Source organism: Lagopus leucura, unplaced genomic scaffold, assembly GCF_019238085.1.
Source record: "Lagopus leucura isolate 7727_CA_CO unplaced genomic scaffold, USGS_WTPT01 Super-Scaffold_100071, whole genome shotgun sequence".
Taxonomy (NCBI): Eukaryota; Metazoa; Chordata; class Aves; order Galliformes; family Phasianidae; genus Lagopus; species Lagopus leucura.
In genome coordinates this window covers 45891-70063 of record NW_024962313.1, presented here as the reverse complement: position 1 = coordinate 70063, position 24173 = coordinate 45891, and the positions used below count along the sequence as shown (strand labels likewise).

Genomic DNA, 24173 nt, shown 5'->3' with positions numbered 1-24173 from the left:
AGAAGGGTGACTTGGCAAAACTGCTGCCTTGAACTTCTAGAGGGCGGGCTTTGACTGTTCGGGATGCGCGGGTCCCTTGGGAGTTGCTTCTCAAGGGTAAAGGGGTCCAGGAAGCCTGGATGCTCCTCAAGATGGAAATCTTAAAGGCACAAGAACAGCCTGTCCCTGAGTGCTGTAAGGCGAGCTGTAGGGGGAGATGACTGGTGTGGATAAACAGGGAACTACTGTTGAGACTCTGGAAGAGAGTCTGTGTCCTCTGGAAGAAGGGACAGGTTACCTGGGGAGGTTACAAGGAAGTTGCTAAGGTATGCGGGGAAGAAGTTATGAGGGCAAAAGCCCAATTGAACTCAGACTGGCCACTGCAGTAAAAGAGAATAAGAAACCCTTCTACAAATATATCAAAGATAAGAGCCAAGGAGAATTTCCATCCTTTACTTGATGCAGCGGGGAATGTGACCACTGAGGATAAAGAGTAGGCTGAGGTCCTCAACTCCTTCCTTATATCTGCCTGCAATAGGCAGATCAGTTATCCTCAGGGTGCTTTACACCCTGATCCGGAAGTCTGGGATGCTGTGCAGAATACAGACCCGGTGATTCAGGTGGAGATGGTTAGAGGGCTCCTCCTCCGTCTGGGCTGTCACAAATCCATGGGGCTGGATGGGCTCCACCCCAGTGTGCTGAAGGAGCTGGAGAAGGTGATTGCCGAGCCGCTCTCCACCATCTATCAGTGCTCCTGGTTATCTGAAGGGATCCCAGAGGATTGGAGGCTCGCTGATGTGACTCCCATTTACAAGGTGGATCCGGGGAGTGGAGTCCAGCTGGTGACCCGTTTCAAGTGGTGTCCCCAAGGCTCGGCACTGGGGCCATCTTGTTTAATATCTTTATTGATGACCTAGATGAGGGCACTGAGGGCACCCTCAGTAAGTCTGCAGATGACACCAAGCTGGGAGGTGGTGTGGTGTGCCTTGGGGGTAGGGAGGCCCTTCAGAGGGATCTGGATAAGTGGATCGCTGGGCTGAGGTGAAAGGGATGAGGTTCAACAAGGCCAAGTGCTGGGTCCTGCACTTTGGACACAACAACCCCCATGCAGTGCTATAGGCTTGGGGACGAGTGGCTGGATGAGAGTGAAGAGAAAAGGGACCTGGGGGTGTTGTACCAGAGGAGGCTTAGGTTGGACACAAGGAAGAACTGTTTCTCTCAGGGGGTGGTCAGGTGCTGGAATGGCTGCACAGGGAGGTGGTGGAGTCGCCATCCCTGGCAGTGCTCAAGAGGATGAGGAGCTGCGAGATGTGGCTTAGTGCTTGTGGTAGCGGTGGTAAGGGGAGGGCAGTTGGACTGGATGATCTGGTAGGTCCTTTCCAACCCTGTGATTCTAGGATTCTGTGATTCCTTTTTCTCCTTTCCTTCTTCTTTTTCTCCTCCCTCCTCTCCTTCCCCTATTCACCTCTCCCCTCTCCTTCTCTCCCCTTCTCCCTCCCATTCTCCCCCCACCCAACAACACCTGGGCTCACTCAGTCCCCCTCTGCAGCACCTCCCTGGCCCAGGCTGCCCTGTGACCCCGCACCCAGCACAGCTGCCATCCCGAGGCCTCGCAAGGTGCCTCCCGTGTGCCACCAGGCAGGGGGGACAGCCCTGCGCTGCTGTGTGGTGCCGAGGCCTGGGGAGGGAGGCAGAGGAGCACGTGTTCCCCTATGACATCTGTGTTCTGTGCTTCCTGGCCCATTATGGAGATCAGAGCCGGGTACCTGTGAGGGTTATGGAGGGTCTGGGGAGCGGAGGCTGTGTTCTGTCAGGGGCTGATGTTTGGCTGTGCTGCCTCCCGGGGCCTTTGCAGCACGCCTTGTTACAGAATGAGGTGACGTGGGGCTGCTGTGGGGACAGAAGAGACCACGGCCTGGTTGTGTGCCCAGCAAGCTGCCACCTCTTCCTTCTTCACCATCACTGGCAGCACTCCCCAGTCACAGATGGGCCGTAAAGCTGTGTTTCCCCATATTTGTCCATCCGTGTTCGAGTGGAGCCCTCTCTGTTCCCTGTTCCAGCAGGTGCTTCCCCAGCAGTTGGTGGTGGATGGGGAGCAGTGATGAGAGCACCCTGAGGCAGTGGCAGTGCCATCCTGGAGCTGCAATCCACGGCAAGGTGAGTGCACACACAGGGCCTCTTCCCACCCCACTGCTATACTGCATTGGGTTCGGGGTGAATTCAGTGTCATTCCTAAAAGAGAATTCCTAAAAGAGGGCTGTGAGAGCTTGATATCACACACACGGATTGCTTTGGTTGTGTCCCACGGCTGTGAGCATCGCCATGCGGATGGGAGTGAGCAGCACTGCCACGTCCCATCCACGGCTATTGGGTGCTGTGTTCCTCTGGGTGAAAATCCTGCAGACAGGGAAACCCAGCAGGCAGAAGGGAGAGCAGAGAGCTTCAGAAGAGGAGTGGGACGTGAGAAGGGCCAGGGCTCTTTCTCCTGGCTGAGATCTGGCTCAGAAAGCTGCCAGATGGCACTGGGACCCATCCATGATAGGAAGCACTGGGGACAGGGATGGAAAGGCAACACATCCGGAAACAGGTGCATGATTTAATCCAGTGCCATGTGTGCTTCACGTAGAGCATCTGCTGTGACAGATGTGCCTCGGGTGGAGAGATGGGTGATAAATCACTGGCACAAATCCAGTCGGGGCTGGGCGCAGTGGGGAATGCATCAGACTGGAGCTGGGTGCTGCCACCAACCTGGCACGGACCCTGCTTTCCCCAGAGGAAGTTTTGCTGTGTGGGGCAGCCAGGTGGAAGTCAAAGGAACCTCTCTGGGCTGCTCGGTGCCCTGAACCAACTCATCAAGGGAGAAACTTGGTCCTGTCCCCGCCCAGGCCTCCCCAAGACATGCTCTTCTCCTGTGCCCCAAAGAAGGCTGTGCCATCTCATGGGGTTTTTAGGGGACACTTGTTCCCCAGCTGTAGTGTGCCATCTCAATCTACCTGTGGATGCACTCATTTCTCTCCTCTGGCTATGGAGGCCAGGATGGCTGGCACAGGCTCAGGCTTTTATTTTGAAGATCCTGAGGTTGCATACACAGATTCCCTCATCCCTCATAGCAGCTGGGGACACCATGAGCTGTGTCCCAGGAGAGCAGGGACCTGCATGCCCCACAGCCAGTGCCTCCATCACACCTGGGAGCAGGGGATGGTTCTCCACTCCTCTTCTTGCTGCGATGAAAACCATTCTTGCTTTTCTTGTTGCTGGGCTCAATGCAATGGCTGTGATGGGGCAGCGGCTTTGCATTGTCTGCACTCCATTGGCGTGAGGGATGCAGAGCCCCGGCTGGTGGGAAGGAGCCAGGGCTGCATCCGGTGCACAATGATCCCTTCTGTGGCTGCTGGTGGGGTGATGTGGGACGGAAACGCTGCTCACCAGCTTCCTCACAGCTCTGCTGACATTGCCATGGATCACAGGAGACGTGGGGTGCGTGGCCTCTGACCCGCCATGCGCTGATGGCAAAGGGAGGCTGGCTCCCACCAAACAGAGAACACCCCAGAAAGCAGGAGAGATCCTGGCTCCCCTGGGTGCCCTTCTGGGTGCCCATCTGAACACTTGCCTTCCCTGTCCCGTGGCAAGTGATGTACTGGAGAGCAGAGAGCATGGGCATTGCTATTGTGGGGCCATAAAAGCCAGCGAGAGATGGCAGGCAACAAGGGGAAGGGGAGGGCAGGCAGCTCCAGTGGAGAGAACACCCAGGCTGGAGCCGCTCCCATACGGAAGAGCTCTTCCCATGGAGCTGCACAGGGAGGAGATGCCCCTGAGAAGAAACAGCCACCATCCCTACGTGCTGGGGGCCAAAAAGCTGCAAGAGTCACTGAGTGAGTACTGCCAGCACTCGCTGTGTTCGACCTCTCCTTGATGCTTACAGAGCAAGGTGCTCCAGCATCCCCCAGCCCCACCAACCCCAGGAACCCCCCTTCCCCCCTCATCCCGACCCCATAATCGGGGGTGCCGGGTTGGCAGCACCAGGCCGGGCCTGGGCAGGGTCAGCTCTGGCTGCAGCCAGCCGGGGCACTCGGCCACAATGTCCCCGTTGATGGCGGTGGCGCAGATGGAGACAAACGGCCCCGTTGTTGTGCGCGCGGGGTGGCAGCGGGGTGAATGAGCCCTCTGTGCTCCGGCGGTGGGTGGAGAGACGGAGGAGAGACGGCGCTCGGGGTGGCAGCGGGAGCCTCGCTCCACGCCTCGAACCGGCAGCTCTGGGGAAGGAGATCCTTCTTATTCGGCTTCTCCATCCCCACCGGGTCGGGTGAGCTGGAGCTGCCGTTTAGGGGATGGCGTAGGGTCGGGGCAGCTGCCGCAGGCTGCTTGGGGAGAGCCTGTTCCATGTCGGAGCAGCACTGCCCCACGCCCCGGCCAGCCCAGGAGAGGAGAAGGACAGACTGCAGGGAGCAGCTGGAGCAAAGGAAGAGGTGATGGGGGCTGAGGACGCGGGGCCTGACAAGGGGGGGGTCGCGGGAGGTGAGGGGAGGGTGGGCGCCGGCGACCGTGGCATGAGATGCCAAGGCATGGGGGATGGGAGGAGCGTGCCCGTGATGGGCATAGGGTGAGGAGAGCCTGAGCCAGAGCCGCCGGGGGCTGGAGGCGGTGGTGCCTTGTGTGCTGTTCCCTAAAATTCAGCTCGCGAAGGGGTCGGTGCCCATAAGGGAAAATCAGGGGGATGGCTGCTGCGGGGAGCATCGGACCCGTGGGGATGCGGGGCCGGGGCTGGGACGTGGATGTGCCGGGGGCCATGGCTGGCACGGCCGCGACTTCGCACTGCGGCTGCCGGCTGCGGTGGGACTTTCCACCCAACGGATGAGAGCCGGCGCCAGCAGCCGCTCCGCTGCGACGGGAGCCCCAGGACAAAGCCTCCACTTCTGCATTTCTCCTGCCGAGCTATTAATAATTAAGCCACTCATTTAAGGCAAAGTCAATAGAGTAACTGGGCTGGGAACTGTTTGCAAGGAACACCCCGCCAGAGGCGGCCCGGGTGGAGCTCAGCATCCCCTCGGCATCCCTGCCAGCGGGGCCGGGTGCCGGCAGCCATGGGGATGCTGCGGGAGGCTCGGCCGTGCTCTTGCCATCATTCCTGCCGCTCGGAAAGCCCAAGGAGCAGCACTCGGCTCGGAAGAGGTCGGTGAGGGCGAGCCGTGCCCGGCGTCTGGTTACGCTTTCCATCCATTATTCATCGAGATGGAAATCTCAGCTGCGGCGTGGCTCGCTGCCCTCCGCCGGGACAGGGCAGGAGAGATGCAGGCGGAGGACGGAGCCAAGCGCTGCGGGGAGGCTTCGTGCACAGCGGGGCGAAACGACGCCGGGGGCCCGGTAGCGTTTCCGCGTGGTTTTTCTCTTTAAAAACCCCCTGGAGGTCTTTGCTGGTCGCTGTACGTGCCAGCCTGCTGGAACCGCAGCGGGTGTTTGCGTCGCGTTATCCGGAGGGCGGCCCAAGGGTGCGAAGGACGGATGGAGGCCGTATGGAAGGCGGGTAGGGCGGCCCGGCCGCTGTCCCTATGGACGCCTCTGCGCGTCCTGCTGGGAGCAGAGCCCTGCTGCAATGCGGCACCTGGGCAGCCCAGCCGCGGTGCGCGGTGCTGGGGGGAGAGGGGGAGGGGGGGGGATATGCATGCAAATGTGTCCTTGTCTGCAGCGCTGCGGGTGTCTGTGCCCTTGCCTGGAGGTGTGCGTGCACCTACAGCCGCGTCCTTGAGTGCGTGTGAGCTCCGTGTCTGCGTGCACACACAGCTGTGTGTGGCCTGGCGTGCAGGCAGGAATGCGTGAGAGGTGTGCGATGTCTGCACGCGTGACAGGCAGAGATGAGCACACGCAGGGTGTGTGTGTGTGCCCCTGTGCGTGCCTGCACGAGTGTGTATGGATGTGTGTGTGTGTGTGTGTGTGTGCTGCAGGCAGGTCTAGCCAGCCCCAGCTCTCATGCAGCCCAGAAGCACGGATCAGGACCTCCAGTGCTCAGTGCCAAGTTGTCTCCATCCCCAATGTTTGCTAGCATTGGAGCAGAGCAGTCTCCTGTTCCTCCCACCTCAACTTTCCAGGTTTTGCCTTTGTAAAGGGAATTGCTTTTGGTTTTTGCAGCACAGGGAAGAGTGCAGCACAGGCAGAGCTGCGGCACCTTGGCTGCAAATCCCTCTTGGCCAAGGATGAGCCTGGCACTGGTTCTCCACTTCCTAGCCCCTAAAAGCCTCCTGTGATGCTCCTCATGCTTTGTTTCTCATTATTTGTCTTCCATAAGCTTTGCTCCCCATGCTCCCCATCCCTTACCACCTGCATTGCTGACAGCTGTATCTCCTCTGCCCCTTGCAGGTGACCACAATGCTGCATCCACATGGGAAGCCCTGGAGGTCCATGTGCAAGGGGCTCATCCTGGGGACCCTCCTGACCAGCTTCATGCTGCTGCTCTACTCCTACGCCGTGCCCCCGCTGCAAGTCAGCATGACAGAGTGAGTGTGGGGACCCCGTGTCACCCAGGCTGACCCTGGTGGCTTTGCCCTGGGATGTCACTGTCCTCACATGACACACCTGGTGCTGTCTGTGTGATGGGAAGGTTCCTGGGGAGGCTGGGGGTGCTTGCCTTGGGGTGTACAATGGGTACAGTTGGGTGTCATGCTCTTTGCTACCCATCCCCTCCAAACCCAGCACTCAGCAGGGCTCAAGTGACGGCTGTTTCCCCAGGAATGAGAGCAGCATGTCTATGGAGGACATTAACTTTATCCCATTTATAAAACAGCTCTGTGTATAGGCATTCTGTAAGCTTCTTTCTCCTGTTCTCCTGCACTGCAATACAACGGCGTTAGCGAGGATCAACTCTGCAGCTTAATGGAGCTGCCCGAAGTCACTCAATCCTGGAGCATCCATTACCAGCTCTGTGCATCTCACGTAGCACGGGGCTTGTTTGTTCTGCTGCCTCTGACAGCCATACCATGCCGTTATGTCTCTGCTCACCGCTGCCCTCTCTCTCCTCCCCACCAGGATCCCCGTCGCCTCCTGCTCTTCCTCCCAGCTGCAAGCCAAGGGGCCAGTGACAGCCAACAGCACGCTCGGCGCTTCGGGAGCCAGCTGCCGGCCCAAGCTGGACATCATGTTCATGAAAACCCACAAGACAGCCAGCAGCACCATCCTCAACATCCTCTTCCGCTTCGGGGAGAAGCACCGCCTCAAATTCGCCTTCCCCAACGGCCGCAATGACTTCTACTACCCTTCCTTCTTCGAGCGGAGCCAGGTGCAGCACTACCGCCCCGGAATGTGCTTCAACATCATCTGCAACCACATGCGCTTCCACTACGAGGAGGTGCGCAAGCTCCTGCCGGCGGACACCACCTTTGTGACGGTGCTGAGGGACCCTGCCTACCTCTTTGAGTCCTCTTTCCACTACTTCGGGCGCATCATCCCCCTCACCTGGAAGCTGCCAGGGGAGGACAAGCTGGCCGAGTTCTTGCGGGACCCCTGGCATTACTACGACCCGAACGGATTCAACGCTCACTACCTCCAAAACCTCCTCTTCTTCGATCTGGGCTACGACAACAACATGAACGCCGACAGCCCGCTGGTGGAGCAGCGCATCCGGGAGATAGAGCAGCGCTTCCACCTGGTCATGCTGCTGGAGTACTTCGACGAGTCCCTGGTGCTGCTGAAGGAGCTGCTGTGCTGGCAGCTGGAGGATATCCTCTACTTCAAGCTCAACGCTCGCAAGGGTTCCACCGTGTCCCGGCTGACGCCTGAGCTCTACGACAAGGCGACTGCTTGGAACCTCATTGATGCCAAGCTCTACCGATATTTCAATGCCACATTTTGGCGGAAAGTGGAGGCCTACGGGAGGGAGCGGATGGCCAAAGACGTGGCTGAGCTGCAGCGGGAGAATGAGAAGATGAAGAGCATCTGCATTGATGGGGGGCACGCCGTGGACGCCAGCGCCATCCAGGAGTCGTCCATGCAGCCCTGGCAGCCGCTGGGGGAGAAATCCATCCTGGGCTACAACTTGAAGAAGAAGATCAACAAGAAGCACCAGAAGCTGTGCCGCAAGATGCTGACGCCTGAGATCCAGTACCTGACGGACCTTGGGGTCAATCTGTGGATCACCAAGCTGTGGAGCCGCGTGCGGGACTTCCTCAAGTGGTAGGAGCAGCAGGTGCCCTGCAGGAGAGCTGGCGGCTCATGTCTTCCTTCCTTCATGTGTCTTTGGTTTAGACACGAGCAGGACACCATGGTGGGTCCCCAGCCAACCCCCGGGCACCCAAGAGTGGCAGAGGTGACGTGGGGACCCAGTTTGGAGGACACAGGCTGTATGGGTTGCTTGGGGGTTTGAGGTTTTTCCCAACAGGATCCACTTCTTCTTTCCATGTGGAAATGCCAGAGATGGTACATGAAGGGCAGGGCCCCAGTGTTCCTGTTGCAGTGACGGACATCCACCACCACATCTCTGGAAGTGCACAGTGGGTCAGACAGCAGTGGGACCCATGGAGCATGGGGCCAGGGACCTGCAGTGGTTTTGGAGCTCACACTGACTCACACCCAAAGGGCTGCTTTCACCACTCCCTATCCTTCCATCCCAGACTTTGGGCTCCCTGTCTGAGCCCATCATACCAACCATGCTGCTTGGGCTTCCCCAGCCCATGGGTCCTCAGTGAACCTGTGGCTGTTGGTCCCCCAGTGAGCCCCGTCAGGTTTCTAAGCATTGTCCATGCTTGAGTTTGGAGAGCATCAAAACCACCCCAAAGCCTGTGCCAGCAGTGGTCCCCAGCGTGTCCCCGCAGCACCCCGTGGCAGCAGGTCCCCCCAGCATGCTGTTTTCCCAGTTAGAAGACCTCGTGGTGCTGATCCCTCCTGGGGACACTCTGGTAGGACCACGAGGTCTGGTGAGAACTGGTGTGGGGAGCAGGCATGGAGCCCACAGTGCCAGCACCTGGGGTGAGTGACACACAGGGACAAGGCAGGAGCAGACTGGGTGCAGCGTGGCGACAGACTGGGCAGAGCTGGTGGTGGGGACAGCCCCAATGGGGAGCACAGGGAGCCCTCGGGTGTTCAGGCTGGGCTGGATGACAATGGCATGGGGCAAAGCCAAGAGTGGCCCAGGCCATGGCACCGTGCGGCTGCAGGGGTGACAGCAGGTTGTCACCTGCCTGGGGCAGCAGCGGGGAGCCCAGCTCTGCTACCTTCTGTGTGTTCATGTTCTGCTGTTTGTGAAGGCAAGCAATAAAACAATGACCAAAAAAAAAAAAAAAAAAAAAAAACAATTCTACTTTTGTAAGATAATTGTATTGTATATTTGGCAGTTTTTAATACACCAATGGTCCAGCTGGTCTCCGTTGGTCTTTGTTCTTCTCTATGGGGACTGGATGTAGCTGTGGGGTGTCACTGAATTGGCAAGACCCAAAGATGCTCACAGGGATGGACAGGGAGCGGACACTTGGGGGCTGCAAGGAGGCTTCCATGGATCTTCATGGCCTTCTCCAGGTCCCCAGGCCTGACTTAGAACCCTCTTGCCCATAGGAGAACCTCTTGTCCCAGTAGCTGCACTTCTGCAGTGCAGGAGTGCTTAATGGAGCTGTGTGGGTGCCACAGGGCGGAAGGTTGGTACGGTGGGGAGTGGGACAAGGGTGGGATGGTAGGGCTGAGATCATACATGGCACTGAGACCATATGGTGGGACCTGTATTGTCCAGTGGGACAAAGAGCATCCATGGGAGCACCAGGACAGACTGTGGGACCAAACCATGCGGCACCATTAACACCACGACAAGGTGATGACACCAAACGGAGTGCAGGAGCAGAAGCACGTGGTGGGAACAAAACTAAATGGAGCAATCAGGACTGTGTGAAATTTTACTGCAGAGAACATCAAGCAAATCCCTTTCCCTTTCCTCCTCCACCCCCTCCAAAAAAAAAAAAGAAAAACCACAACAACAATCAAAGCAAACCAAAACAAAAACCAAGCAGCTCCAGGTGAGGGCAGTTTGCAGCCACCTGCTACTTAAAGGCCTGCAGGGCTGGGGTTGTGCTGCTGCTCTCTGAGGATGAGGCTGTTTTGGGTGCTGCTGAGTGGGGCTGTGCTGGGAGCGGCAGGTGAGCAGGGCTGGTTGTAGGGGGGAGGTGGGGAGTGGGTGACCTGCTGCTGGTTCCCAGCGTTCTGCTGGTGGAGGGGAGCTCTGTGAGCTCCATGTGTCCCCAGGCTACTTCCTCTCCATGAGCTCCAGGGACACCTGAGGAGCTGCATGTCCCTAGCATAGCTTTGGCACAGCCACCCCATCCCCAGCCCTGCCAGTCAATCTCTCACCTCGTTGCAGAGGCCACCACGGCTCCAGCTGCTCCAGCAACTTCTGGTCACACAGCAGTCGCTCTGAGGGTCTCCCTGGGTGTGGGGACACAAACTGTGGCCCTGGCGCCTGCTGTTGCCACCCCACCTGGTGGGCTGTGTGCTCAGCCCTGCTCGGAGGAGCCCCCTGTGAAGTTTACCTTAAGGCTGCTGGATGGTGAGTGCTCTGTGTTGTGTGTTAAGTGCTAAGTTGGGGGGAAGGGGGGATGAGACCAGAAGATGGAGCCTGGCAGCCATCTAGCAGGGGATGAGAGCTCTCTTATGTGGAAGCTCCAAAACCTGGGGAGTGCTGGAGGCAAAGACCCCTATGGTTGGTGCTCTGAGCCAAATTCTATGTCCCATCTGCAGCAGGATGCTGTCCTGAACCTTCCTTTCCTTCTCCTCCAGGGGACCCCGGTGCCACGAAGAGGCCGTTGGTGCTCAGCCGCAGTGCTGTGCTGCACCTGGAGGCCAGGGTGGATGCCAGCCCCGACGTGTCCCCCAGGATCTTGGTGGAGCAGTGCTATGGGATGGGATCAGGGCAGCAGGCTCACCCCAGGAAGAGCTACATGGTGGTGAACAGCCATGGGTCAGTGGTGGGGAAAGAGGTGCTGGGGTCAGCCTGAGAATGTCCCCAACTTGTCCTTGGGTCTCTTCAGGTGTCTGCATGGCTCACGGCTGGGCAGTGTGTCCATCCAGCAGCAGAGAGGGATGTCTGTCCTCCAGCTCTCCATCCTGGCCCCTCTGCTGGAGGCTGAGCCTGAGGAGGAGGTGAGGTTGTGGTGGAGACCTGGGTCTCCCCAGCTAGTTGTCGCTCCGTGGGCATTGTGCCCCTGTCCCCAGCAGCTCCTGCTTCCCAGTGGGGTGGTCATTGCCCCAGGGAGGCCATAGAGGTGGCAGTGAGGATGGCTGCTGTCTTGGCAGGTCTACGTGCACTGCCTGCTGTCAGCATGGGGTGCCAGGAGGCACAGCCCGATGTCCTGCTTCTACAACGACACCACAGCCAGGTGAGTTCGACCAAAGGACCCTACTGGGAGGAGTTGAGACCCAAAGGAATCTCCAACCACATGCATGGTGCCACGTGTATCTTGGGGTAGAAGCTGGGGACCTACAGATCCCCAGATCTGGCCTTCCCTCCCAGGTGGCAAAATGCAGAGGATCCCTCCCGGAACACTGTGTGTGATTGCTGTGACACTCAGTGTCCCCCTGGTGACACCGGGCTTGGAGAGCAGCCAGGTACATCGCTGGGGGCTGTGCTGGGTGGGGAGGGCTGCGGACACAGTGGAGCTGTAGGGTGCGCATCCTCACAGAGTTCCCAGGAGAAGGGATGCTCCACTGGGAGACAGCAGGCCCACTGCTGGTGCGGGAGCTGGAGCCGTGGTTTGAAGGTGAGCAAACGACCCTGAGCTTCTCCCCATGACCCCAAATCGACTGACTGCATGGGAGCTGGGCTCCCCATGCCCCAACCCCACTAACTGCTTCGTCCTGCAGCACCGTGCCGCACGGTGAAGAAGCTGCTGCTGGCTGGGCTGGCCCTGGTGGGCAGCATTGTGGTGGTGGCTGTCATTGTGGGCAGTTTGCTGGGGTTGGGTCTGGCTGCGTGGAGGCTGCGGGGAGCACGGCCTGTCCGACGACCCCCGAGGAGGCAGTGTCCCTTCCAGGCTGAGCTGCAGGCTGTGGTGGGAGCTCTGGTCACCCGGGAGGAGGAGAAACGTGAACAGAGCAGGATGGAGTACCGCAGCCTGGAGCTGGGAGCGCTGTGAGATGTTCTCTGTAATAAAAAGTCACTTTTCTTTAAATATGTGAGTTCTTTGTTTCCCCCTCCATCTCCTCTTGGGGGTGGTATGGGGCATGTAGCCTCCAGGCAGGACAATGTGACAGCTGGTGCTGTGCCCAGCAGGCTGGGGAGGCCTGGGATGCAGTGGTAAGGCTGTATCCTGCAGGACATGAGTGCTTTTGGGGTTGGGCTGCCTGTCCCAGGCACTGCAAGGAGCCCTACCCTGCATGGGGGTGGTGGGCTGAGGGTGTAGGAACCTTGCAGCACCCAAGGATGGGGCTTCCTGGAGGGTGCTGAGCACTGGGGCAGGACACACTACCCAGCCTGGTGTCCTCCTTAGGGAGCTGTTGCTGTGTCCCCTCCTGATACCCAAACACCACCCGCAGCAGGTAACGTTTGAAATAGTTTATTTGGACCAGGTGCAGGGTGCATGCAGCCACTCTGTGGCCAAAACCTGAGTATGGGTTCACAGTGCAGGGGCTGCAGTGCCCCAAGCCAGCAGTGTGCTTCAGTTTCCCCTCCCAGCTCTGCATGGCGCTGTGATTCAAGGTGCAGACGGGGGCTCCTCGGTGCCATACAGCTTGCGGATGCTGGAATCCATCAGGAAATCCACAGACCTACGGCAAGGTGACAGGCCCCTCACTGTCATCTCAGGGTCCCTTTGCAATGTGCCCCATCCACCCTCCTGCTGTCCCCAGTGTCACCCCACTAATCCCCAGTGCCTGCTAATCCCCTTTGGCTCCTCCATCCCCACTGCAGGGACGTGTCCCAAGCTCACTCCACGCCACCTCTCCTGGACTGCAGCGGGGATCACTGTGGCTATCCCCACTCGTTCCTGTGACTCTCACCTGTCGATGGGGGTGATGATGACAGGGATGGCAGCCAGCCCCAGTGCGGTGGTGGCCCACTTTCGGACAGGCAGAGGCCAGCGGGTGAGGGAGGCCAGCAGGGCCAGCGAGGCGGCACACAGGCGGTTGATGGTGAAGCCTGGGATGGCCACCGAGGCCAGACTCTGCCACACGAAGGTATCTGCCACTGCCACCCCCACCCGCCGTGCCCTGCCGGGGTCCTGAGCGTGGGTCTGTTGGGAGAGCAGAGCGGGTGTGGGATGGGGGCACGTGGGGATGCGGGGGCTGCAGGGGGGGCCACTCACCGCCGCAGCTTTCCTGCCCTTGTCGATGGCATCGGCTGTCACGTAGGCTGTGGCCACCCCATAGCTGGCCCACACGGCTGCTACCGGGACGATGGGACGGAAGGACTCGCCCACCTCGTTGGCGTAGCCTGGGGGGGCAGCAGGCGACAAGGAGGCGGCGTCACCCCAACCCCGAGGGTCACCTTGATCCCAGCGTTGGGATAGCGGGGGGAAAGGTGATGGCAGAGGGCAGGGTCCGGCCCAGGGGGTTTAACGGGACAGGAACGCGGGGACGGAGCGTTCCGGAGCTCGGGGAGTGGCAGAGCCGACGCCCGGTACCGGCATCCGGAGCCAGCGCCGGTACCGAGAGCTCTGGCAGCGTCGGTACTCAGTGCTCGCTGCTATGGTCGATACCGGGTTCCCCGTGCCAGCCCCACTGCGCGGTTCCCGATGCCAGCCCCGGTGCCGCAGCTCACCCAGGTAGCGGACCCACGTGTCCCGGTAGAGGTCGGGCTCCTCCGCCCCCATGGCGCGCTCCCGCCCGTGCCCGCTCGAAGCCCCGCCCCCATTTTACGTCACCATATCAGACTCCGCCTCCTCCTTCCGCACACCGTCCTTAGCCACGCCCACCTAGCCACGCCCCCTTGCCCGGCTCTAAGATGGAGGCGGGGGAGTCAAAGCCGGGCAGCACGTGACCCGACCGCAGCCGCCACGTGGGTGGGATGCGCAGCCGGCATGCGGGGCTTGTGGGCACACGGCAGGGGAGGGCGCGGGGGCCTGATGTGGGACTGAAGGCCTACATAAGGGCTGAGGCAGGCAGCTGAGCCTGGGGCATGGGGCTGAGAGGGACAACGGGGTCTGGGTACGAGGCTGAGGGGAGGAATAGGGTCCAGTGATGAGGGGAAGCAGGGCCTGGGGATGGGATGGAAGGACAACAAACAGCCAAGCCACGTCACTGTCCATCTCTTTACTGCCGCCACCACACCCAGCCCCACTGCTGAGGGCCACATAAGGCACAGAGGGGCCAACAACCCCGGGCACAGCCCCCTGGGTCCCTGAGCCATGGGGCACCAGCCCCCCTTCTTCCATCCTCCGTGCTGCCATCACAGGCTGTGCTCCAGGGCCACCTCGCCCAGCTTGTCCCCGAGCTGTTGGATCTGCTGGGCTGAGGTGGCGTCAGGCAGCAGCACCTCCACGCTGTAGTTCACCTTCTTGGCATGGATGTAGCTGTAGGTGTTGTCAAAGCGCAGGACGTCTGCAGGACCAGGGGTGGGGGAGGTCAGGGCGCTGGGACAGACCACGGGGGTGGGGACGAGGGGCCACTCACAGATGCCAGGCGTGGAGCAGGTGAGGGAGCCGTCCTCAGGCACCATGTGTGAGTTGTAGCGCTGGGTGGGGAGCACCTCGGTCATGTCGCCTGCCCGCTGCCGCTCCCCGACCTTCGTCTTCAGGTACACCCCAAAGCCCACGTCGGCCCCTTCTGAATTAAACTGCCACCTGCCAGAGAGACCCGGGGTCACCGCCGCCTGCCTCAATATCCTCATCCTCATAGCACGGACCCCCCTCACCTGAGCACGCAGCCGGGGGCGAGGATCTCGTATTCCACCTGGTGGGATGAACCCCTGTTGACCATCGCTGTGTGCTCGTAGCGCTGTGCCAGCTGATCCCTCACATAGTACTGCTTTGGCACTTCTCCTCCGTAGTTGATCTGTAAAGGGATAGTTTTGGGCACAGGGCACGGCCATCCCATAGCCCTCACACTGCAGGGACCGCTCCTCACCTTGCTGGGGCACTTGGGGTTCCCATCAGGGTCTGTCAGTGTGCCCCCATACTCCACTGGGATCTGCGAGGGGTCGATGTACTTCTGCAGGACCTCCTTCCAGTTGGCTGTGGGATAGCGGGGCGTTCAGAGGGGCTGAGTCCCAGCGGGGACCTCAGCCTGAGGTGGGGACCCCAAGGCTGCATGGGCAGGGTGAGGGTTACTGCAGCCCCACTCACATCCCAGCACCATGACTTTCTTGCGAGTGTCCTCGCTCAGGAAGTGCTTGACCAGGTTGTAGGCCACCGGGAAGATCTTGGGAGCTGGTGAGCAGAGCTGGGTGTCAGGGCAGCCATCCCAGCATGATGCCCAGCTGCACGCCCACACCTTGCTCACCCTTCACGATGAACAGGCGCTTCAGGGACTCGGGGTAATTCTCCTCGAACATCGCCAGGAGCTGTGGGATGGAGAGAGCTTTGCATCCACACCCTCTTGCCCCAAGCACCCCCTGGGGCAGCCCCATCTGCACAGGCTTTGCACAGGTGACGACCCTAAACAGAGGCCCCATGCACCTGCCCAAACTGCAGTGAGGCCTGGGACCTGAGTCGCAGCCAGTCCCTGGGTCACCCTGCAGCCCAGCAAGGGATGAAGTTCTGACCTCAGTGGCCACTGTGGTCCCTCCAAGCCTCACCTCACCATACGCCTCCACTGCTGGCTTCCAGAGGTGCTTCAAGCCCAGGCCCTCGCAGTCGTAGACCATCATCACCATCTCAATCTTCTTGCCCAGCTGGGACAGGGACAGAGCCGTCAGGTGGGACGATGAGTTTATAGACCAAGAAGCACCAGCCACTGCCAAGTCCTTCCTGCCACCTGTTCCTGGTCATTGCCACCCCTGGGGCAGAGGGCAGCCCAGTGCCAGCCCCTTTTACCCACAGCGGGCCCAGTGCTTCCTCTAGAGCATCAGTGCAGGAAAAAGGTGTGGTGCTGGGACAGGGACACAGGTGGCAGCAGGGACTGTTTGGTGGGACGGGCAGGAACTTGTGCAGCTGGCATAAAGCAGGGCTGATGACAGTGCATGAAGGGAAGGGGTGGTCTTGTGGGTTTGGTGGGGATATGGATGTGTGGGGACAGCCACGCAGGCGCCCACCTTCTGGCTCTGCTTCTCGCATTCCTGCCGCAGCAGCTCACAGTCACGGAACTTGTTCTTGAGCAGGTCCTGCTTGGAGGCAGAGAAGAGCAGCCCCTTGGGGTCCAGCGGCCCGATGATATCGTACCAGACAGGGCTGCCCTCCCGGTCATATCCACACATGCCTCCAGCCATGTACTTCCTGATCACCTGCGGGAGCACCATCAGTTGGGGACGCCCACCTCAGGCTGGGGACACCCACCACGGGCCAAGGACCCCCACCTCAGGTGCCTCCCATGCAATGATGTTGTCAGCATCCATGCGTTTGCGGACCTCCACGTGCTGTGAAGGCAGGGCAGAGCGAGTCGGGGTGAGGGCACACGGGGTCTCAAGGACACCCCAGTCCCTCGGCCGGGCTCCCCCAGCACGGGGACCCCCTCACCTTGCGGAGCATGGCCTCTGACTTGGGCAGGTCGAAGCTGCGTGCTGCAAAAGAGCAGAGAGTGGAGCTCAGCCCGCGCGGGGCGCAGCCGGGACATCGCCGCTGAACCTGCCGCCCTCTGCCCCGCTGCCAGCTTGCTAAAGTCCAGGTGAGGGCAGCACCTCGGCGTGGTGCCCGCAGCCCCCACGGGATGTCCCAGCCCCACCGCGCCCCCCGGGCTTACCTCGGAGCCATTTCAAGAGAAAATGATCGTCCTGCAAGGGCAGCGAAGGGAGCACGTCTTTGATGTTCTCTCGAAACTGCGGGGAGAAGGGGCACCACCGTCAGCGGGGCTGGGGATGTGGCCTTGTGCCCAAAACCTGAAGTTTGTCCCCGGGGCAGCCGGCAGCACAGAGCAGTCTCTGCTCCCCTGCCTGCTGCGGGAGGGTCCCCAGACCGGTACCCTCGTGTAAGGCAGCCAGCCCGTGCCCTCCAAAGCGAGGCGTCAGCCCTCTGCCCCCTGCGCGGCGCTCCGAGCTCCGGGCTGTGCACCACGCGGTCGTCGCACATGCCTCGGGCACCGCCGAGGTCGGCATTGAGCAGGGATGCTGCCCTGGGGCAGGCGGTGTAAATCCCCCCATGCACCGTACCAGCCCGTAACGAGGCTGACCGGATTATCCCCGCCTGAATTTAGGTGTAATTAAACCCGGGATTAACTCCCTCACCCAGAGGAAAACAACACGGTCGCGGGCGGGTGGGAGGGGACAGGTTTCACAGCTCTTTGCATCAGGGTTGCAACCACGCAGTGTCCCGTCCCAAACCCAACTGAGCACCGTGCCGTACCCGCCCAGGTCATCGCCCGCGGGCCGCAGTTCGGCGATAAGATAGCGCAGCCACTGTCGTACCCTCCGTGATCGATGCCCACAGAGACCAATAAACCCCAGCATGGCTGCTGCAGGTGGGACGAAGCAAAGCCACCGGGTGTCCCCCAGCAGGTGACAGCCACCATTTCGGCTGGGCGCCCTCCACCCTGCAGCAATGCCTTCCCAGGCAGGGAGACGTTCCCCCACGCCACGTTTTTGCAGGATGGAAGCGTCGTGGGGCGGAGGGAGGCACGGCGCACATCCAGCGGTATCGCCGTCCCGCGGGACCTCCGGGTGCCGAGCTCCGTGCTGGGAACGGGGTGCAAGCAGAGCCCTTGGGATGCTCGCCGTGCAGGGGGAAGCAAAGCTGTGTCATCGGGCCTCCCCGTGTCCCGCGGATCCGCGTCCCGCATCCCTCTGCTGCCGGGTTCCGGAGGTGATGAGACCCCGGTCCCGGCGCCGTGCAGCCCGGGGGTCCCCGCGGACCCCATGGCCGAGGTGGGCGCATCAGAGCGCCCCGCGCCGCCGTCCCCCCGGTGCCGGTCTCACCTGCGCCAGCGCCTCCGCCTGCCGCGGGCTCAGCTCCCCGACGCGGCCGCTCATGGTGCCGGCGCCGGCCCCGCGCCCCCGGCGCCGCCTCTTAAGGGCGGCCGGGATGGAGCTGGGCGAGGCGGCTCCGCCCTGTGCCGCCTCCAGCACCCGGTGCCGGCCTTGGACTGTGCCCGGCACGGGTGGCCGCACGGGTACGGCCCGGTGTGCGGCTGGGACGGGGTGGGTGATGGGGCAGGGGATGGGGATGGGGATGGGGACAGGTGGAGATGGGAAAGGGATGGGGGCAGGGGATAGGAGATGGGGTAGGGAGTGGTGGGGACAGGGTGGGAGATGCACACAAGGGTGGGCATTGGGACACTGGGACAGGTGGAGATGGGACAGAGGTCGTGACATGCTGGGAGATGGGGGCAGGAGACGGGGATGGGGATGGGCTCTGGAGTAGGGGGTAGGTGGAGATGGGACGGCAATAGGGGCAGGGGATAGGAGATGGGGTAGGGACTGGTGGGGACAGGGTGGGAAATGGAGACAGGAGTAGGGATGGGGGTGGGCACTGGGGCAGGGGACAGGCGAAGGTGGGATAGAGATGGAGGAGGGGAAAGGAGATGGGGGCAGGGGTGGGAGATGTAGCAGGGGAGAGGTGGAGATGGGACAGATGCAGACAGGGTAGGAGATGGGGCAGGACAGAGATAGAGACAAGGATGGGCATTGGGGCAGCCGACAGGAGGTGGGGACATGGATGGGCACTGGGACAGGGGACAGATGGGAACAGGGGGCAGAGATGGGGACGGGGAAGAGGATGGAGCAGGTAAAGGTGGGGTCAGTGTGGGAGGTGGGGAAAGAGACAGATGAGATGGAGGACAGAGGTTGGACATGGAGAGGCATTGGGACAAGGGACAGATGGGAACAGGAGACAGAGATGGGGATTAGAAATGGGTCAGGGTAGAAAGGTGGGGTTATAAAAAGAAGCAGGAATACAGACAAGTCTCAGGCACAGGGGAGGACTGAGATTAGGGACTGGGGTCAGAGCACCAGGGAGAGAAGATAGGAACAAGAGACAAGGTAGGGAGATGGGACAGAGGCGGGTGACACAAATGGGGGCAGAGACAAGAGGTGGAGAAGGGGACAGAGGTGGGGACAAGGCTGCGAGATGGGGTAGGGGAAAGGGTACAGAGAGCAGGGGTGGGAGATGTGAAAGGCAATAGATAGGAACAGGAGCTGGGGACAGGGAATGGAAAACAGGGATAAGAGACTGGGGCCAGGGACAGATGGAGGCACCAGGGGAATGGGGTGCAGGGGTTGTGCAGGTATCTGTGGGCAGGAGTGATGCTTGTGTTCCCAGGAGGGCTGTGTGTATCCTGAGGAATCAGGGATGTCCCACAGGCTCGAGGACCCTTGTCCCTTGGGCTGGGAGCTGCTGTGATCTCCACAGATGTTCTCAATGCCACTGCCTCTGGCACAGCCCCGCAGACTTCCTAGCTTGGGTCGCAAGGGGTTGGGGAATGCTGTGCCAGCATTACACGTGTGTGCCTGGACGTGTGTATGTGGTGACATGTCGAGGGGACATGGATGGGGGCCCACTGTCCCTTCAGCCTTGTCCCCATGCTTGGTGCTCTACCAGTGCCAGTGGTGGGTTTGGTCCCTGTCACTTCCCTGCTCCCTGTGGTGATTCCCAATCACATCCCAGTCCCAGTACCTGTCCCTGCACCCAGATTAATCTCCATCCCACAGCTGGTACCGATGCCTCTCTCTCATCTCCATCTCCATCCAATTCCATGCACATTTTTCCACTACCCATCAGCAACTTCATCCCCATCCATTCCACTTTCTACTTTATCCTTCCCATCCCAAATCCTTCCCATTTCCCCTTCACGTTCTCTTTCCCTTCTCAACCCCCATCCCAGTCTCCCCCTCATTTCCATTACTCCATCCCAGCCTGTCGTTCAGTAAGGAGCAGAGAGCATGCGATGTCAGCACTGAGCCCGGTCGTGTTTAACAGCTGAGTTAAAAGCGTGGAAGAAGAGCAGAGCTTCCTCCCCCTCCACTTTCCCTCTTCGTCCTCATCCCATCCTCTTTTCCCCTCCCCCCTCTCCGAAAGCACTCATCCTCCATCCCTCCCTTTGGACCTCCCCTCCTCATGGGGGCGCTGTGCGGCGGCTCCGTGCAGCCATGGCGGCGCTGCGTGCCGCTCTGCTGGCGCCGCTGCTGGCGCTGAGCCGGGCCGGGCCGGGACCGGCGGCCTCCGCCCACGTGGAAGTGGCCGTGTCGGGGCCGGGGGACGCGGCCGGGGACGGCGACGGGACGGCGGCGGGTCCCGGCGGCTCCTACACGCTGCACGGGGCCCTGCTGGGAGGAGGGAGCGGGCCGGGCAGCGGGGAGCCGCGGGAAGAGGAGATCGGGGGGCGGCTGGTGTTGGTGAGCTGGGGGAGGTGGGGTGTGGGAAGGTATTTGGGGTCGATATGGGGAACTGGGGAGTGCTGGAACCGCGGGGAGATGGGACCCGTGTGAGCTCTGGGATTGGGGTTGGTGGGGTAAGGTGGGAACTGGGGGCGTATAGGGGAGCGCTGGGAGCGTTTGGAGCCATGGGAGGCGGTGTGGGGGCTGGATGGGGGCGGCTGGGGGTGTGATGTCGGCACGTCCCCTGTGTGTGCCCCCCTCACAGCTCCCCTGCTGCCAGCCCTGTCCCCTCACCCTGCCTGCTGCCCAGCTGCCTTGGAATGCCGTCAGCCCCTGACTTGTCCGTGTGTCCCTGACCTGTCCGTGTGTCCAGGTGGGGGATGCGGAGCCGGAGCTGGGTGCTGCTGACAGCTGGATCGGGGTGGTGCCCGTGGGTGAGGAGCCAGCAGACAGCCCTCGCAGTGCCAAGGAGGAGTCCTTCACTGCTGCTGTGGTCAGCAAGGTGAGAGCTCCATCAGCAACCCACAGGCACCTTCTGGGGCGCTCAGCAGGGATGTGGGCAGTGCCAGCCCGCTGTGCTGAGCCTTCTGTCCCTGCAGATGAAGCGAGCCCTGGTGCTGGGGGCCTCAGCCCTGCTCATCCTGGCACTGAACCAGAATGCGATCCGAGAGGTAGGAGAGCCCTGCAGTCCTCCTAGCACGCTGGGCACCTGCCCCACTCACAGCTGTTGCTTTTCTGTCTGGTGCAGCTGGATGTCTCCCAGCTCCTTGCCAAGCCCGTCATCGTGATCCAATCCTCGGACAACGTCACCAGGCTGCTGGGAGCACTGCTGCGGTGAGCGTTCCCTTGCAGCAGCCTGATTTGTGCAGTGGGCAGCAGAGCACAGCCAGCACTCGTGCAATGTGGGGAGGCAGAAGGGGCTCGGAAGGTGTCTGCCACGTTCAGCTTGGCTTGGGAGCAGGGGCAGTTGTGGTGGCTTCACTGATTGGGAAACAGGCATGGAGCAGGGATGTGATCTCTGTGTAGTTGCTGAGAGGACTGGGTGGAAAATGTCACCGCCATTTCCTCTGTGTGTCCCTCTGTCCCTGTACACGTCTTAGGAGCGGCCTCCCTCAGTGCCCAGCAGGAATAGGGCTGCTGGGTGCTGGGGATGCTGCATGTGGCTGATGCTCTTTGTGCCTCTTGCTCATAGAGGACTACGGGCGACAGCGAAGATCACATACCAGGCGGTGCTGCTGGAGAACCTGGTATGTAAGTCCTCCATCTCCTCTGCTTGGGTATGAGGACAGAGGCACGGCCATGCCCAGCAGTGGGGAAACCTGCAAGGAGCCGGAGCCAGCTCTGCAAGGGCTGTTGGAGCTGCCGGTGTCTCTCAGTCCTGCCTCCTGTGCTGCAACATGCTGTTGTGGTGACGCGGCGTCCTGCCTTGCAGGGGGTGACGCTCACCCTGTGGTCCACCTGTGGCCTGTCCCGAGGGGGCCTCTACGGCGAGTGGCAGGGTGTCATCTGCACCGGGGAGAACAGCTCGCAGGTCCAGGTGTGTCACAGGTGTCCCCATGGCCACTCCTCGGTGTCACCGCAGCTGGGGGTGATGCTGGGGGTGAAGCAAGGGTCTCCCCCTCGCCCCCTGAGCGCCTGGTGGTGCTGTTCCTGCAGAAGTACCTGCAGCAGCTGTGGAACACCATCCTGCTCGTCGCTCTGCTCCTCTGCACGGGGGTGATCGTGCAGGCGCAGCGGCAGTCACGGCAAGGCCTGTCGGAGCGGGATGCTGAGGTGGGACGTGGGGAGAGGGGACTGTTTTGTTTGGAGGAAAGGAGGATGAGGGGAGATCTCATTGTTCTCTGCAACTTCCTGAAAGGAGGTTGCGGCAAGGAGGGCGTCGGTTTCTTTCTCTCACGTGAAGTGTAGATGGGACGTGAGGCAGCGGGCTCGGATTGCACCAGGGGAGGTTGAGGTTGGATGCGAGGATAAATTTATTCACAAAAAGGGTGGTTAGGTGTGGGAAGGGCTGCCCGGGGAGGCAGCAGTCACTATCTCTTGGAGATATTGAAAGTATTTGGTAGGTATTTAAGGGATGTGTGGCATAGCACTTAAGGACATAGCTGAGTGTTGGAACTGTAGTGTTAGTTGATGGACTTGATGTTCTAATGGATCTCTTCCAACCGACATGATTCTACGCTCCGCTCATTTCGCCTCACCTCCCGCTCTGTGTCTCCAGCTGGACCTGAAGCAGCTCATTCGGCGGCGGCTGTTGGCCCTGAAGACCCGGCGGTACAATCCTGGCAAGGCGCTGCGGAGCCGGGCCTGCGAGATAGACAGCTGTGCCGTGTGCCTGGACCAGTTCAGCAAGAGCCAGGTCAGACTGGTGGGGTTGGTCCCAGTGACGATTTGGGGCCACGCGTGCTAACGCCACCCCTTGGCTCTGTTCTGTGGTGGCTGAGCCTTCTCGTGCTTCATCAGGGCGGGGGTGTCCTCGTGAGAGGGACGTGTGGTTGGGGGCTGCCCCCCTCTGCGGGCAGGGGGCAGATTGCCTGCTCCTCGTGGCTCACATGTCCCACCTGCTTCTCTCCCTGCAGTGGCTGCGCGTGCTGCCATGTTCCCACGAGTTTCACCGGGACTGTGTGGACCCCTGGCTCCTCCTGCAGCAGACCTGCCCACTCTGCAAGCATAACATCCTAGGTGAGAGCAGCTCTAGGACTGGGGGATCCTGATGGATCCGCACACATCCTGCACCCCAGTTCACTCTCTGGGGAGCGTGTTCATGCCAGGACGAGGGCTGGGAGGAAGTGGTGCCAGCCACAGGCTGCTCTGCTCTTGTGATCCCTGTGTGACACCCCCTCATCCTTCTCCCTTGCAGGGAACTGCTGTGGAGAGAGCTAGTCGGCCCAACGGACGTGCTCCAGGGACAGACGGACCCATGGCTGCTCTGGGAAGAGCTGGGGAAGAACAGGGCAGGCGTGGGGTGAGCTGTGCTTGGAACTGGAGCAAGGCTCAGTGCAGCCATGCCCTTTGCAGCACCAGGCAGAGCCTGGCCCTTAGGAGAGTGAAGACTCTGGGGGGTTCTCCCTGCTTGGTGTGAGTAGAGGGGCCAGGGGCATGGCTGGGCATTAGCCAAATGGCTGGGGGATGGGTGCCAGGGAAAGCACTCGTGGGTATAACTGGGGAGGGGCCACTGAGGCTGTCGGCGGAGTCTGCAGGTACTGAAGGGAAGAGCGCAGGTCTGGCTGTTCCCTCTCCCTGCTCATCATTTTTTCTAAGTCTTTTCTATTTGCCTGTGGCTGCACCAGGCTGGGAGCCCGCCTGCACCTGGGGCTCTGCCATAGCTGAGGGACGGGTGGGGGTGGGGGGGAGGATGGGCCACCTTATTTATACTAACTTATTAGAAAGGACAGTATGAGTTAGCTGAACACAGAGTGCTCAGGGACTCGCTGTGAGCCCACAAGGGCTCTTGTTCCATGTGGCAGCTGGAGCTGCAGCACTACTCGTGGCCGTTGCTATTAAATACAGAGCTCAGAGAGGCTGCTGTGTCCTGTGTTGTGTGGTCCTTGGCCCTGCTGACCACTTTTCTCTGCTGCAGGAGAGCTTTCTAGGCTGCAGCCCGTGCTGGCAAGTTAAGCCTGTGAGTTCTCTTCAAAGCTGTGTAGCCACCTCCTGGGAACAGCTCCCTGAGCCTCACTGTGCTTAGGCATTGTGTGGGTGCTTCTGAGTTGGTCAGGATCAGAGCTGTGCCACGGATTGCAGCAGCAGCTGAGCTACAGGCAGCTGAACTCCAGTAGCCAGGAATGCCGCCAGCCCTGCTCTGCTCGTTGTTCAGAGCCATCTCTGCCTGCTGAAA

At 60.8% G+C, this 24173-nt stretch overlaps 5 protein-coding genes across 5 annotated transcripts; 3 read left to right on the top strand and 2 right to left on the bottom strand.

Annotated features, from left to right (window-relative positions):
- Positions 1–4176: 4176 nt before the first annotated feature.
- GAL3ST1 (galactose-3-O-sulfotransferase 1) lies at positions 4177–9327 on the top strand. Its single transcript, XM_042887024.1, has 3 exons — positions 4177–4445; positions 6331–6467; positions 6997–9327. The coding sequence occupies exons 2-3, from the start codon at positions 6340–6342 to the stop codon at positions 8141–8143; spliced, it is 1275 nt and encodes a 424-aa protein (XP_042742958.1). The 5' UTR covers positions 4177–4445; positions 6331–6339; the 3' UTR covers positions 8144–9327.
- Positions 9328–10036: 709 nt separating this feature from the next.
- Positions 10037–12115, top strand: LOC122188583 (zona pellucida sperm-binding protein 3-like). The gene is made up of 8 exons (XM_042887008.1): positions 10037–10085; positions 10307–10492; positions 10723–10903; positions 10974–11085; positions 11239–11321; positions 11456–11550; positions 11625–11702; positions 11806–12115. Exons 1-8 carry the CDS (start codon positions 10037–10039, stop codon positions 12075–12077), a joined length of 1056 nt encoding a protein of 351 aa, XP_042742942.1. The 3' UTR covers positions 12078–12115.
- Positions 12116–12481: 366 nt separating this feature from the next.
- Positions 12482–13779, bottom strand: MTFP1 (mitochondrial fission process 1). Its single transcript, XM_042887043.1, has 4 exons — positions 13700–13779; positions 13245–13372; positions 12940–13172; positions 12482–12708 (listed from the first exon to the last, which is right to left on the bottom strand). Exons 1-4 carry the CDS (start codon positions 13749–13751, stop codon positions 12636–12638), a joined length of 486 nt encoding a protein of 161 aa, XP_042742977.1. The 5' UTR covers positions 13752–13779; the 3' UTR covers positions 12482–12635.
- A 396-nt stretch (positions 13780–14175) lies between these two features.
- Positions 14176–18008, bottom strand: SEC14L2 (SEC14 like lipid binding 2). The gene is made up of 12 exons (XM_042887025.1): positions 17942–18008; positions 16774–16849; positions 16551–16594; positions 16391–16450; positions 16130–16318; positions 15674–15769; positions 15379–15439; positions 15222–15305; positions 15004–15110; positions 14792–14931; positions 14551–14720; positions 14176–14478 (listed from the first exon to the last, which is right to left on the bottom strand). The coding sequence occupies exons 1-12, from the start codon at positions 17993–17995 to the stop codon at positions 14327–14329; spliced, it is 1233 nt and encodes a 410-aa protein (XP_042742959.1). The 5' UTR covers positions 17996–18008; the 3' UTR covers positions 14176–14326.
- A 2102-nt stretch (positions 18009–20110) lies between these two features.
- Positions 20111–23856, top strand: RNF215 (ring finger protein 215). The gene is made up of 10 exons (XM_042887070.1): positions 20111–20356; positions 20712–20840; positions 20938–21009; positions 21087–21172; positions 21531–21585; positions 21771–21875; positions 21995–22111; positions 22557–22694; positions 22915–23017; positions 23196–23856. The coding sequence occupies exons 1-10, from the start codon at positions 20111–20113 to the stop codon at positions 23216–23218; spliced, it is 1074 nt and encodes a 357-aa protein (XP_042743004.1). The 3' UTR covers positions 23219–23856.
- Positions 23857–24173: the final 317 nt, after the last annotated feature.

Bases quoted from the DNA above. Each gene is read 5' to 3' on its own strand.
- GAL3ST1 (XM_042887024.1), top strand. From the start codon at position 6,340: ATGCTGCATCCACATGGGAAGCCCTGGAGGTCCATGTGCAAGGGGCTC. The intron at 6,468-6,996 runs GTGAGTGTGGGG...CCTCCCCACCAG, and splicing joins CTGCAAGTCAGCATGACAGA to GATCCCCGTCGCCTCCTGCT.
- LOC122188583 (XM_042887008.1), top strand. From the start codon at position 10,037: ATGAGGCTGTTTTGGGTGCTGCTGAGTGGGGCTGTGCTGGGAGCGGCA. The intron at 10,493-10,722 runs GTGAGTGCTCTG...CTTCTCCTCCAG, and splicing joins TACCTTAAGGCTGCTGGATG to GGGACCCCGGTGCCACGAAG. The intron at 10,904-10,973 runs GTCAGTGGTGGG...GGGTCTCTTCAG, and splicing joins ATGGTGGTGAACAGCCATGG to GTGTCTGCATGGCTCACGGC.
- MTFP1 (XM_042887043.1), bottom strand. From the start codon at position 13,751: ATGGGGGCGGAGGAGCCCGACCTCTACCGGGACACGTGGGTCCGCTAC. The intron at 13,373-13,699 runs GTGAGCTGCGGC...CTGCCCCCCCAG, and splicing joins CACGTGGGTCCGCTACCTGG to GCTACGCCAACGAGGTGGGC. The intron at 12,709-12,939 runs GTGAGAGTCACA...ACCTTGCCGTAG, and splicing joins ATCATCACCCCCATCGACAG to GTCTGTGGATTTCCTGATGG.
- SEC14L2 (XM_042887025.1), bottom strand. From the start codon at position 17,995: ATGAGCGGCCGCGTCGGGGAGCTGAGCCCGCGGCAGGCGGAGGCGCTG. The intron at 16,850-17,941 runs GTGAGACCGGCA...TTCTCCCCGCAG, and splicing joins AGGCGGAGGCGCTGGCGCAG to TTTCGAGAGAACATCAAAGA. The intron at 14,932-15,003 runs GTGAGGAGCGGT...ATCCCTTTACAG, and splicing joins ACCCCAAGTGCCCCAGCAAG to ATCAACTACGGAGGAGAAGT.
- RNF215 (XM_042887070.1), top strand. From the start codon at position 20,111: ATGGCGGCGCTGCGTGCCGCTCTGCTGGCGCCGCTGCTGGCGCTGAGC. The intron at 21,586-21,770 runs GTATGTAAGTCC...CCTGCCTTGCAG, and splicing joins CGGTGCTGCTGGAGAACCTG to GGGGTGACGCTCACCCTGTG. The intron at 22,695-22,914 runs GTCAGACTGGTG...CTCTCCCTGCAG, and splicing joins ACCAGTTCAGCAAGAGCCAG to TGGCTGCGCGTGCTGCCATG.